Below are 12,241 nucleotides of genomic sequence, written 5' to 3'. Positions count from 1 at the left end.
CTCCCACTTAGCAGAAGGCAGGGTGGCTGACCTATTAAGTTAGTCCTGTGCCCCCTAAGTCCATTTCAGCTCAAAAATCTAATCTCTAAAACATTCTAGATAAGTGCCAGGCCTATCAGTCCCAGATGGAAAGTGTCCTTCTCTTAGGCTCCCATCATGCTGGTATTCTCCATTAAAAATATTGAATACTTGCTAAATTTAAAGTACACATAAGTGACAAATATAAAAGTAAATAAGAATCAAATCTTCCTTATCATTCAAGGAGATTAAACTTGGGATGTATATGTACAGTATGTGGGTATAGGGCCAGTATATAAGCAACTAAATATAATTTAAGGTGGAATGGAAAATGTGTTCTAATTAGGGCTGCCATACTTGGGAGGGGGCAGGGAATAGGATGCCTAGTTCAATTTGAATTTCAGATAAACAAGTAGTTTTTTAGTATAAATATGTCCCAAATATTGCATTGGGCCTGTATTTTACTTGGCAACCAGTCTAAAGACAATTTTAATCCAAGTGCCAAGGAAGAGCACTGCTATACAAGCTCTTCATTCAGATGTGGGAAAACTGGGGAAAGCTTCTGGGAAGTGGTGGTATTTCTGCTAGACTTCAGGGTCTGACCACCTCTATAGTGAACAAGCCATATTTCTCTCTGGAGAATGTCATAATATTGTACTCCTGGAATTCCTGTTGAATCTCAATATTATGAGCTACTTAAAATGTTGAATAAGAATTTTGGTCTTTAAGAATTATTTTTACGGGTTGTTATAGAGCTGAAAATGATGTATTAAATTATCAAATACCTTCAAATTGCACGAAGCAAATTACTACATAAGTGCATAATATTTTTTAAAAGTTTTCTTTAAAAGAAAAGCAAGTAAGAAATACTATACATTTAAATTATAAAATGTAATTTGTTACCTCTGACGTCATCCATATATCACAACCATCATTTTCATCCAGTGTATCAGGCATAATAGGAATCAAAGATACAAAGCGAGCAACGAGGTCCTAAAATAATATTAACTAACATTTATTGTGAGCATACTATATGCCTATCACCAAGTACAATGCTTTACATGCACTGTCATCACATTTAGTGTATCCTACAAGCCTATGAAGTACACACTATTATTAATTTTATTTTACAAAAGAAGAAACAAGCTTAGAGTGCTAAGATAACTTGCTCAGGGTCACACATTAACACAATATATGGGTCTCTGGGAATGAGCCCAAGTTAGTATGACTTCAGAGCATGCATGTTAACCATTACATTTCATTGTAATAAGTAAAAAATTTAAACACGATACATTACATGTATACTTTAAAGCATAACTTTTTAAAAAATGAAAAAAGATGTTGAAGAATAGCAAAAGTTTGATTTACTTTTAGGTTCAAAATCTAGCAGGAATATTTTTATTAATAAAACTAGTTATAAGTTGCTGCAGCAAGAAGTTATTGGTGCAGCCTACTTTTTCCAACAACAGAAGTTCTATTGTGGATTGTTCCCCCTATAGGGTTGGAGATAAGGACTCAGACTAGAGTAGGAAAGAAGAAAGGAATACAAATAAACAATGAGCTAACACAGAAAGTTCACTAACATTTTCACTGATTTACAATAGCTACCATTTATGCACTATTATGACTTCCTACACTGGTCACGTTTCTGACTTCATGCAATTAATTAAACATGGTTCACAGTCCTTGATAAGCAAAGGAGCTAGGATTTATGCTTTTTTAAAAGGTAAAGATTGTCCTTGAAATAAATCTGAGAGCATTGTTATCTCCTTGGTCTTTGGGTGTCAGGAAACAGGCAAGAAGAAACCCGTAATGGAAAAGCAGAGTGTAGCAAAAGGTGATCTAAACTAGAACTTTTGATTTTAGCTTAAAGAATCCAGGTAAGAGCTTTATACTGGGAAATAATACAAATTTTCTGAGGAGAGCCAATTGACTCAATCAAGCCTGAATAAATAAAAGGTATAAATGATTTTTCATAGATGCCCTTTAATCAAAGCTTATTTTTTCTTTTTATTTGTGAAAATAAAATCTTTATTTTCAGTTATTACCCACCAATAAGAGAAAGTTCACAGTTTTAGCTCTTGACACAAAGTGAACTAGGAGGCAAATTTACATCCATCAGATACAACTAATGGACCAACTTTTAAAATCCAGGCTATCTTGCAAGCTTGCAACATACCAGATATTGCTGTATATTCTCTAGTGACAGAATGCCAGCAATGGCTGACAATGACTTGTGAAGTGTTTTTAATAGCAGTGTTTTTTTATATGTTGCTAGAAATCCGGAGGTTTATAACACATTCGTGTCCAGAAATGGGTTAAGATATTTTAAAGTCTAAACACACTATGTATGAGTGTGTTTAGGAGTGTGGATGTTGCAGTCTCAAGAGGGGTCAATAGTCCATATGGACTAAATTAATACTTGCCTCTGGGTAGCAGGTATGTTTGTAAATATAAAATTATGTTAAACATTAGCACCAGTGCAGAACATGCTCAGCATCATAAGATCCAAAACACCAGCACAAGTTTACCCATCATTAAAAAAACCCAATTACCTCCTTCCTAAAATGTCAAACTAGTAGGTAACTAGATTAATAAATCGAATCCCAATGAATGACTCTTGTACTGTACAATTTCTCTTTTAGAATTATAGGGGAGAACTAATCAGCTAAACAGACATTTTATGATTTGAAGTCTTAAATCATAAAGTATTTTTAAAACTGGACATTACCATACATAGATAGAAAACTACTAATAATAATGACAAAAAAGAGCTTTAAAACTGTAAATAAAATCCCTTTTCTCTTTATCAATAATGTTGCAGAAGACTTAAAAAAAAAGATCCTAGAAAGCCTGTTTATTGATTATTCTCTCCATGTACGTTTTAGTAAGTGGTGATGCTCTTGATCAAGAAATCCATTATTAACCTAATTTTCTAATGGAGGAAGAGGTAAAAGATACTTATCACCTTCTGTGGAATCTATCAACTTAAGACCAAAATTAATAACAATATAGGAAGTTCAGAAACAGTAAAATTTGTGTTTGTATTTCATGGATGGTGCTGCTGTTCCAACCTTATAAAGTAAAGCTGTCTGCAAAGCTTATTTTTTTCTTGAACGGGAGACTAGATATCTGATTTCATATTTTCCTTTCTTAAAGTGGAAGAAGCTATATTCTCTTCTAAGTCCATAATGAATACAGGTACGTGTCTCTTTTGTCAGCTGGTAAATAACAGATATGCATAAAGCCACATAAGGATGGGGTAGGAAGTGTTATGTTGGCGGTTTACAGAGCAAAACGTAACATAGTTGGACTTCCCTGGTGGCACAGTGGTTAAGAATCCGCCTGCCAATGAAGGGGACAAGGGTTCGATACTTGGTCCAGGAAGATCACACATGCTGCAGAACAACTAAGCCCGTGCGCCACAACTACTGAGCCCACGTGCTGCAACTACTGAAGCCTGCACTCCTAGAAGCCGTGCTCTGCAACAAGAGAAGCCACCGCAATGAGAAGCCCACACACCGCAATGAAGAGTAGCCCCCGCTCGCCGCAACTAGAGAAAGCCTGCACGCAGCAACGAAGACCTGACGCAGCCAAAAATAAATAAAACAAAAAACAAAAAAACATAGTTTCTTCACTCCCACGTACAACTAGAAGCAATCCTTAGAAGGGCACAACTCCTTTAGAAATATAACTTTTAATTTTGCCTGGAAGTCAAAGGAATTTTTCTGTGTCATTTTTCAAAGTTTGACAGAAAAGTTGTGAAGCTGATATGGTCACATGAACTGGTGTGGCAACAGTGACTCTGTAGTACAAGTGGGCAGAAGTGAAGGGGATCAGGAAGAAATGTTTTCTTCCATCTGGTGCTCAAGAGGACACATTGCAACATAGATGGTTTCTCTCTCAGGAAACTGTCTCTGAAGGTAAAGTAATTTTAATAAGAAAGTTATACTCAAAGTTAATAATAAAAAGTAAACAAGCTAAAATAAATATAAATTCGGAGTGATCAAAATGTTCTAAAATTTACTGTGGTGATGGTTGCACAACTCCGTGTATATACTAAAAGCCATTGAATTATATGCTTTGGAAGGGCAAATTGTATGGTATACGAATATCACAATAAAGCTACTAAAATAAATATAACTTACAAGTGTTGCATTGGAATCATGAAGAAATATATCCAGGAGTTGTTGAGGTGGATTCAATGCCTTGATATATCTTGTTACTAAGATCTGTATCCCTTCATCATTAAAAACAGTAGTTGTGATTCTTCGTTTAGGAAATAATGCCTTACAATTTTTTTTAAAAATCTGTGCTCTCTCCAAAACATCTATTTGACCTGAAAACTAGAATCAAGTTTAAAATATTTCAACATTGTACTATATTGTCCCCACAGGAAAATATCAAGAAGCAACATTCATTTTTGTCAGCTTTGAAATTAACACTTCTTTGATAGTATATATGAAAATAATTCAGTGTAAAACCTACCTTGTCTAGTTCTGGATTACAGATGGCATATGATATTTGAGGTTCAATAGTAGCAAAAATATTTAAGAAGGTACATTCTTTTAAATTCTGTCCATTATAATCTTCTTTAGGAGACACATAAGTCTCACTCCAAGTATACCCAAGCAAAACTGGTGGAATATTTACTTGAAATGTTCCACTTATCTGAAAGAATATATCAGTATAATGGATTCTGCATGATGAAAATAAACATCAGTCAAATATAGTATAGCTCAGTTCAGTCTTCTCCATTGCAGGAAACAGGCTTGCATGGGTTCATGCTGATTCTACTAATAGGTACTTGCACAAGGATGGTAAGGCTCTCCATGATGATTTGTTCACAGGCAACCTTGACACCCTGGGTCCCTGTCTAATATGTAGTACATGGAGAAGGAAGAAGTAAGAAAGGGATGAAACAATGAAGCAAGTTAATGGACCAGAGTGATAAAAGCTCTTAGAAGATCTAATTTAAGCTCAGAGAAAATGCTAAAAGACCATGATACATTTTGCATTGGGTCTGGAAAGAGAAAAAAAAATGTAACAGCAGGAAGGATGACCCAAAGTCCACTGGAGGAGGGATCTTATGTGTGTGTGTGTGTGTGTGTGTGTGTGTGTGTGTGTGTGTGCACGTGCATGTTTGGGAGGAGATAATTTACAATAATAACTAATAATAATACTAATATAACTAATAGTTATTGAGCACTTACTATGTACAAGGCATTCTGCCAAGTGCTTGATATAGATCATATTATTCAATGAGGTAGACACCGCTCTTGTCTCCATTTTATAGATAAGGAAACTGGGGCACAGAGCATGTAAGTAATTCGTGCAAGATCACACAACTAATGAGTAGTAGAGCCAGGATTACAACCCAGGTTGGTCCACCTTTTTTTTTTTTTTTTTTTTTTTTTTGGCGGTACGCAGGCCTCTCACTGCTGTGGCCTCTCCCGCTGCGGAGCGTAGGAAGCCCTATACCTCCAACAATTTAAAATCTCCATTGCTCTTTATTTGCAGCACTTGTATTTTCAACGTGCTCCCTCATGACATCCTGTGATTGCATAATACACAGATGTTTCTATTCTCCTCCTCTTCTCCTTTCTTACCAACAGTTTTAGGTGGTAACATGACAGCCATGGAGTGACCAAGTCACATAAGTAAAATGCAAGAAGTCTGAGAGGTTTTCTGGGGAAGTGTCTGTTTTCCTGACACAGGCACTGCCCCGTCTTGCTTCACCTCACCTCCTGTCTGCAGCATGAATATGAGGCTGGAGGTGCAATTATGAGGATGAAAGTCACATGATAAGGAGAGTAGAACAGAAAGACAAAAGTAGCTTGGATCCTTGATGATATTCTTGAGCAGATGCACTGGCATCTAGACTTCTTTTTTGTGAGATAAATAGACCTCTTACATCAGCCACTGTTAGTCAGGTTTTCTGTTGCATATGACTGAATACAGTACTAACTGATACGCACATAATTCCTTCTGAGTCAAATGACTTTGTGTGCTTGATAAATGCATCTTTAGGGACTTGATTAAAAGTTATCTCCTCTGTAAATATTCCCCTGATCTTTCATCCTCCTCCTCATTCCCCTCTTACCTACCCTGAACCCCTCTCAACGCCCCCTTGCTTCCCCCTCCAAACCAGGAAGGGTAGGGTACTCCTTACTCAGTGTTCTCATAGTACCAATCTCATGCCCCTATCAAAGCCCTACAGCATTACCATGTTGTACTGAAATGGTTGTTTTCTTCTATAGAGAGTGAACTCCTTGAGGTAGAAAATTCATTTCTGAATCATCTGTAACTGGCATATCTCTGTAAGTTACAGGGCCCCAAATGAAATCTAGACTAGGGTTTTTATATTTTGCTGGCCATGTAGGCATATTCTTGTTGCAAAACACAACAGCAGAGCCCTCTGGGGGTACCACAGACATAGATGCTAATCATCAGTCTCACTATTATCAATAAACGGTGTTTGAGGAGCTGAAACTCCTGGTACCCATGGTTACAAAGCAATGTCATTAATCAGAATATTTATGAATCTGGTCTTACAAAACTATTATGAGCAAATATGAATGCTGCTGTAAGACCTAAGGCTACCTGTCCTTTTCTTCATCAATGAACACTCTAAAAATACATGAAATAAATTTGTGGGTGTCTCCTATTCCAGAGACAGCTAAAACCTTCAAATGCTCCAACACCCATGGGGCAGTTGAATACAGGATCATTTTGACTGACTTATCAACCTGCCAGTCAGAATCTAGCTCAAAGACACAGGTATTTCTATTAGCCAGAGACAAAAATTTAGAATAATTAGCAAAGAATCATTTTCTATTACCTCAGATTGTTGCAGGAGAGCAGAGAAAGGGAAGACAATGGATCCAAGCCAATTCTTTCTTATATATGAATGACCACTGCAGCTCTTGAAACCGTGGTCCTATTAAAATAAATAATTTTTCTATTACTCATTCTATATCATGTGATGGATAATCTCACACAAACATGTAGGTAAGTATAAAAAATTCTCTTCCTTTTTAAAAAGAAACCAAAGAGTAAATAGAAAAGATCTTTTTTCTCACTTTAAAAAATTTCTTTAAAAGATAATTGACTATTTAAAGAAATAATAATGACCTGTGGTGGAGTTTATGACATATGTATAAGGAAAATGTATGATAACACTGACACAAAGCACAGGAGGGGAAATGGAAGTATAGTAATATCCTGTTCTTACACTATATATGAAGTGGCATAATATTATATAAAGATAGACTGTGATAAAGAATATATAATAAAACCTAGAGCAACAATTAAGAAATAAAAGAAGTATAGCTAATAAGCCAATAGTGGAAGTGTGATAGAATCATAAAAGAACTCTATTAATCCAAGAAAGGGAGGAAAAAAAGAAAAAAGGAACAAAGAACAGATGGGACAGCAGAAAGCAAATAGGAAGATGGAACCCAACCAGGTCAATAATTACACAAAATGTAAATAGCCATTCATTAAAAGCTAGAGATTGTTACACTGAATAAAAAGCAAGACCCAACTATATGCTGTTTAAAGTAAACCATTTTAAATATAAAGACACAGGTTAAAAGAAAAAAAATAAGAAGAACAGAAAGAAAAAGATATATCATACATACAACCACTAATTGAAAGAAAGCTGGAATCACCATATTTATAACATACAAAGTAGATACATGAATAAGAATATAACCAGGGATAAAGGGGAGTATTTCATAATGATAAAGGAATCAATTCATGAAGAAGAAAAACAATCTTAAAAGTATGTGCACCTAGCTGAACCAAGATGGCGGAGTAGAAGGATGTGCTCTCATTCCCTCTTGTGAGAACACCAGAATCACAGCTAGCTGCTGGACAATCATTGACAGGAAGACACTGGAACTCACCAACAAAGATACCCCACATCCAAAGACAAAGGAGAAGCCAGAATGAGACGGTAGGAGGGGCGCAATCACAGTAAAATCAAATCCCATAACTGCTGGGTGGGTGACTCACAGACTGGAGAACATTTATACCACAGAAGTCCGCCCACTGGAGTAAAGGTTCTGAGCCCCACATCAGGCTTCCCAACCTGGGGGTCTGGCAACAGGAGGAGGAATTCCTAGAGAATCAGACTTCGAAGGCTAGTGGGATTTGACTGCAGGACTTCGACAGGACTGGGGGAAACAAAGACTCCACTCTTGGAGGGCACACACAAAGTACTGTGTGCATCGGGACCCAGGGAAAGGAGCAGTGACCCCAGAGGAGACTGAACCAGACCTACCTGCTAGTGTTAGAGGGTCTCCTGCAGAGGCGGGAGGTGGCTATGGCTCACTGTGGGGACAAGGACACGGGCAGCAAAGTTCTGGGAAGTACTCCTTGGCGTGAGCCCTCCCAGAGTCTGTAATTAGCCCCACCAAAGAGCCCAGGTAGGCTCCAGTGTTGCGTTGCCTCTGGCCAAACAACCAACAGGGAGAGAACCCAGCCCCATCCATCAGCAGTCAAACGGATTAAAGTTTTACTGAGCTTTGCCCACCAGAGTAACAGTCAGCTCCACCCACCACCAGTCCCTCCCAACAGGAAACTTGCACAAGCCTCTTAAATAGTCTCATCCACCATAGGGCAGACAGAAGAAGCCAGAAGAACTACAATCCTGCAGCCTGTGGAACAAAAACCACATTCACAGAAAGATAGACAAGATGAAAAGGCAGAGGGCTATGTAGGAACATAGGATAGAAGAAGGAACAAGATAAAACCCCAGAAAAACAACTAAATGAAGTGGAGATGAGCAACCTTCCAGAAAAAGAATTCAGAATAATGATAGTGAAGATGATCCCGGACGTTGGGAAAAGAATGGAGGCAAAGATTGAGAAGATGCAAGAAATGTTTAACAAAGACCTAGAAGAATTAAAGAACAAACAAACAGAGATGAACAATACAATAACTGAAATGGAAACTACACTAGAAGGAATCAATGCCAGAATAACTGAGGCAGAAGAACGGATAAGTGACCTAGAAGACAGAATGGTGGAATTCACTGCTGTGGAACAGAATAAAGAAAAAAGAATGAAAATAAATGAAGACAGCCTAAGAGACCTCTGGGACAACATTAAATGCACCAACATTTGCATTATAGGGGTCCCAGAAGGAGAAGAGAGAGAGAAAGGACCAGAGAAAATATTTGAAGAGATTATGATCGAAAACTTCTTTAACATGGGAAAGGAAATAGCCACCCAAGTCCAGGAAGTGCAGAGAGTCCCATACAGGATAAACCCAAGGAGAAACATGCTGAGACACATAGTAATCAAATTGGCAAAAATTAAAGACAAAGAAAAATTATTGAAAGCAACAAGGGAAAAATGAAAAAAAAAAAAACATACAAGGGAACTCCCATAAGGTTAACAGCTGATTCTCAGCAGAAACTCTACAAGCCATAAGGGAGTGGCATGATATACTTAAAGTGATGAAAGGGAAGAAACTACAACCAAGATTACTCTACCTGGCATGGATCTCATTCAGGTTCGATGCAGAAATCAAAAGCTCTACAGACAAGCAAAAACTAAGAGAATTCAGCACCACCAAACCAGCTCTACAACAAATGCTAAAGGACCTTCTCTAAATGGGAAACACAAGAGAAAAAAGGACCTACAAAAACAAACCACCAAAATTAAGAAAATGGTACTAGGAACATACATATCAATAATTACCTTAAATGTGAATGGATTAAATGCTCCAGCCAAAAGACACAGGCTCGCTGAATGGATACAAAAACAAGACCCATATATTTGCTGTCTACAAGAGACCCACTTCAGACCTAGGGACACATACAGACTGAAAGTGAGGGGATGCAAAAAGATATTCCATGCAAATGGAAATCAAAAGAAAGCTGGAGTAGTAATACTCATAACAGATAAAGTAGACTTTAAAATAAACAATGTTATAAGAAACAAGGAAGGACACTACATAATGATCAATGGATCAATCCAAGAGGAAGATATAACAAGTATAAATATATACGCACCCAACATACGAGCACCTCAATACATAAGACAACTGCTAACAGCTCTAAAAGAGCAAAGCGACAGTAACACAATAATAATGGGGGACTTTAACACCTCACTTACACCAATGGACAGATCATCCAAAATGAAAATAAATAAGGAAACACAAGATTTAAATGACATAATAGACCAGATATATTTAATTGATATTTATAGAACATTCCATCCAAAAACAGCAGATTACAGTTTCTTCTCAAGTGCACATGGAACATTCACCCAGATAGATCACATCTTGGGTCACAAATCAAGCCTCAGTAAATTTAAGAAAATTGAAGTCATATCAAGCATCTTTTCTGACCACAACTCTATGAGATTAGAAATTACTTACAGGGAAAAAAACATAAAAAACACAAACACATGGAGGCTAAACAATACGTTAGTAAATAACCAAGAGATCACTGAAGAAATCAAAGAGGAAATCAAAAAATACCTAGAGACAAATGACAATGAAAACACGACGATACAACACCTATGGGATGCAGCAAAAGTCATTCTAAGAGGGAAGTTTTTAGCTATACAAGCCTACCTCAAGAAACAAGAAAAATCTCAAATAAACAATCTAATCTTACACCTGAAAGAACTAGAGAAAGAAGAACAAACAAAACCCAAAGTTACCAGAAGGAAAGAAACCATAAAGATCAGAGCAGAAATAAATGAAATAGAAACAAAGAAAGCAATAGCAAAGATCAATAAAACTAAAAGCTGGTCCTTTGAGAAGATAAACAAAATTGATAAACCATTAGCCAGACTCATCAAGAAAAAGAGGGAGAGGACTCAAATCAATAAAATTAGAAATGAAAAAGGAGAACTTACAACAGTCATCGCAGAAATACCAAGCATCCTAAGAGATTACTACAAGCAACTCTATGCCAATAAAATGGACAACCTGGAAGAAATGGACAAATTCTTAGAAAGGTATAACCTTCCAAGACTGAACCAGGAAGAAATAGAAAATATGAACAGACTAATCACAAGTAATGAAATTGAAACTGTGACTAAAAATCTTCCCACAAACAAAAGTCCAGGACCAGATGGCTTCACAGGTGAATTCTCTCAAACATTTAGAGAAGAGCTAACACCCATCCTTCTCAAACTCTTCCAAAAAATTGTGGAGGAAGGAACACTCCCAAACTCATTCTATGAGGCCACCATCACCCTGATACCAAAACCAGACAAAGATACTACAAAAAAAGAAAATTACAGGGGCTTCCCCAGTGGCGCAGTGGTTGGGGGTCTGCCTGCCAATGCAGGGGACACGGGTTCGAGCCCTGGTCTGGGAAGATCCCACATCCCGCGGAGCGACTGGGCCCGTGAGCCACGGCTGCTGAGCCTGCACGTCTGGAGCCTGTGCTCCACAAAAAGAGAGGCTGCAATAGTGAGAGGCCCGCGCACCGCAATGGAGGGTGGCCCCCGCTCACCACAACTAGAGAAAGCCCTAGCATAGAAACGAAGACCCAACACAGCTAAAAATAAATAAATAAATTTATAAAAAAAAAAAAAAAAAGAAAATTACAGACCAATATCACTGATGAATATAGATGCAAAAATCCTCAACAAAATACTAGCCAACAGAATCCAACAACACATTAAAAGGATCATACACCATGATCAAGTGGGATTTATCCCAGGGATGCAAGGATTCTTCAATATATGCAAATCAATCAATGTGATACGCCATATTAACAAACTGAAGAATAAAAACCATATGATCATCTCAATAGATGCAGAAAAAGCTTTGGACAAAATTCAACACCCATTTATGATAAAAACTCTCCAGAAAGTGGGCATAGAGGGAACCTACCTCAACATAATAAAGGCCATATACGACAAACCCACAGCAAACATCATTCTCAATGGTGAAAAACTGAAAGCATTTCCTCTAAGATCAGGAACAAGACAAGGATATCCTCTCTCACCACTATTATTCAACATAATTTTGGAAGTCCTAGCCATGGCAATCAGTGAAGAAAAAGAAATAAAAGGAATCCAAATTGGAAGAAAGAAGAAGTAAAACTGTCACTGTTTGCAGATGACATGATACTCTACATAGAGAATCCTAAAGATGCTTCCAGAAAACTACTAGAGCTAATCAATGAATCTGGTACAGTTGCAGGATACAAGATTAATGCACAGAAATCTCTTGCATTCCTATACACTAA

General features: G+C 37.3%; 1 protein-coding gene across 1 annotated transcript in view; it reads right to left on the bottom strand.

The window, feature by feature from the left end:
- Nucleotides 1-12,241, bottom strand: part of CC2D2B (coiled-coil and C2 domain containing 2B) — a gene marked incomplete at both ends in the record, with an annotated part of 109,044 nt that overhangs the window by 13,220 nt on the left and 83,583 nt on the right. Inside the window, 4 exons of the mRNA XM_079699156.1 lie at nucleotides 922-1,011; nucleotides 4,167-4,364; nucleotides 4,507-4,689; nucleotides 6,860-6,958. Coding sequence (XP_079555282.1) covers nucleotides 922-1,011; nucleotides 4,167-4,364; nucleotides 4,507-4,689; nucleotides 6,860-6,958 — 570 coding nt within the window. The remainder of the gene's footprint in view (nucleotides 1-921; nucleotides 1,012-4,166; nucleotides 4,365-4,506; nucleotides 4,690-6,859; nucleotides 6,959-12,241) is intronic.

Source organism: Hyperoodon ampullatus (genome assembly GCF_949752795.1).
Source record: "Hyperoodon ampullatus genome assembly, chromosome: 1".
Lineage (NCBI taxonomy): Eukaryota > Metazoa > Chordata > Mammalia > Artiodactyla > Ziphiidae > Hyperoodon > Hyperoodon ampullatus.
Note: the sequence above shows the minus strand (reverse complement) of the source record. Positions and strands in the feature narration are given on the sequence as shown.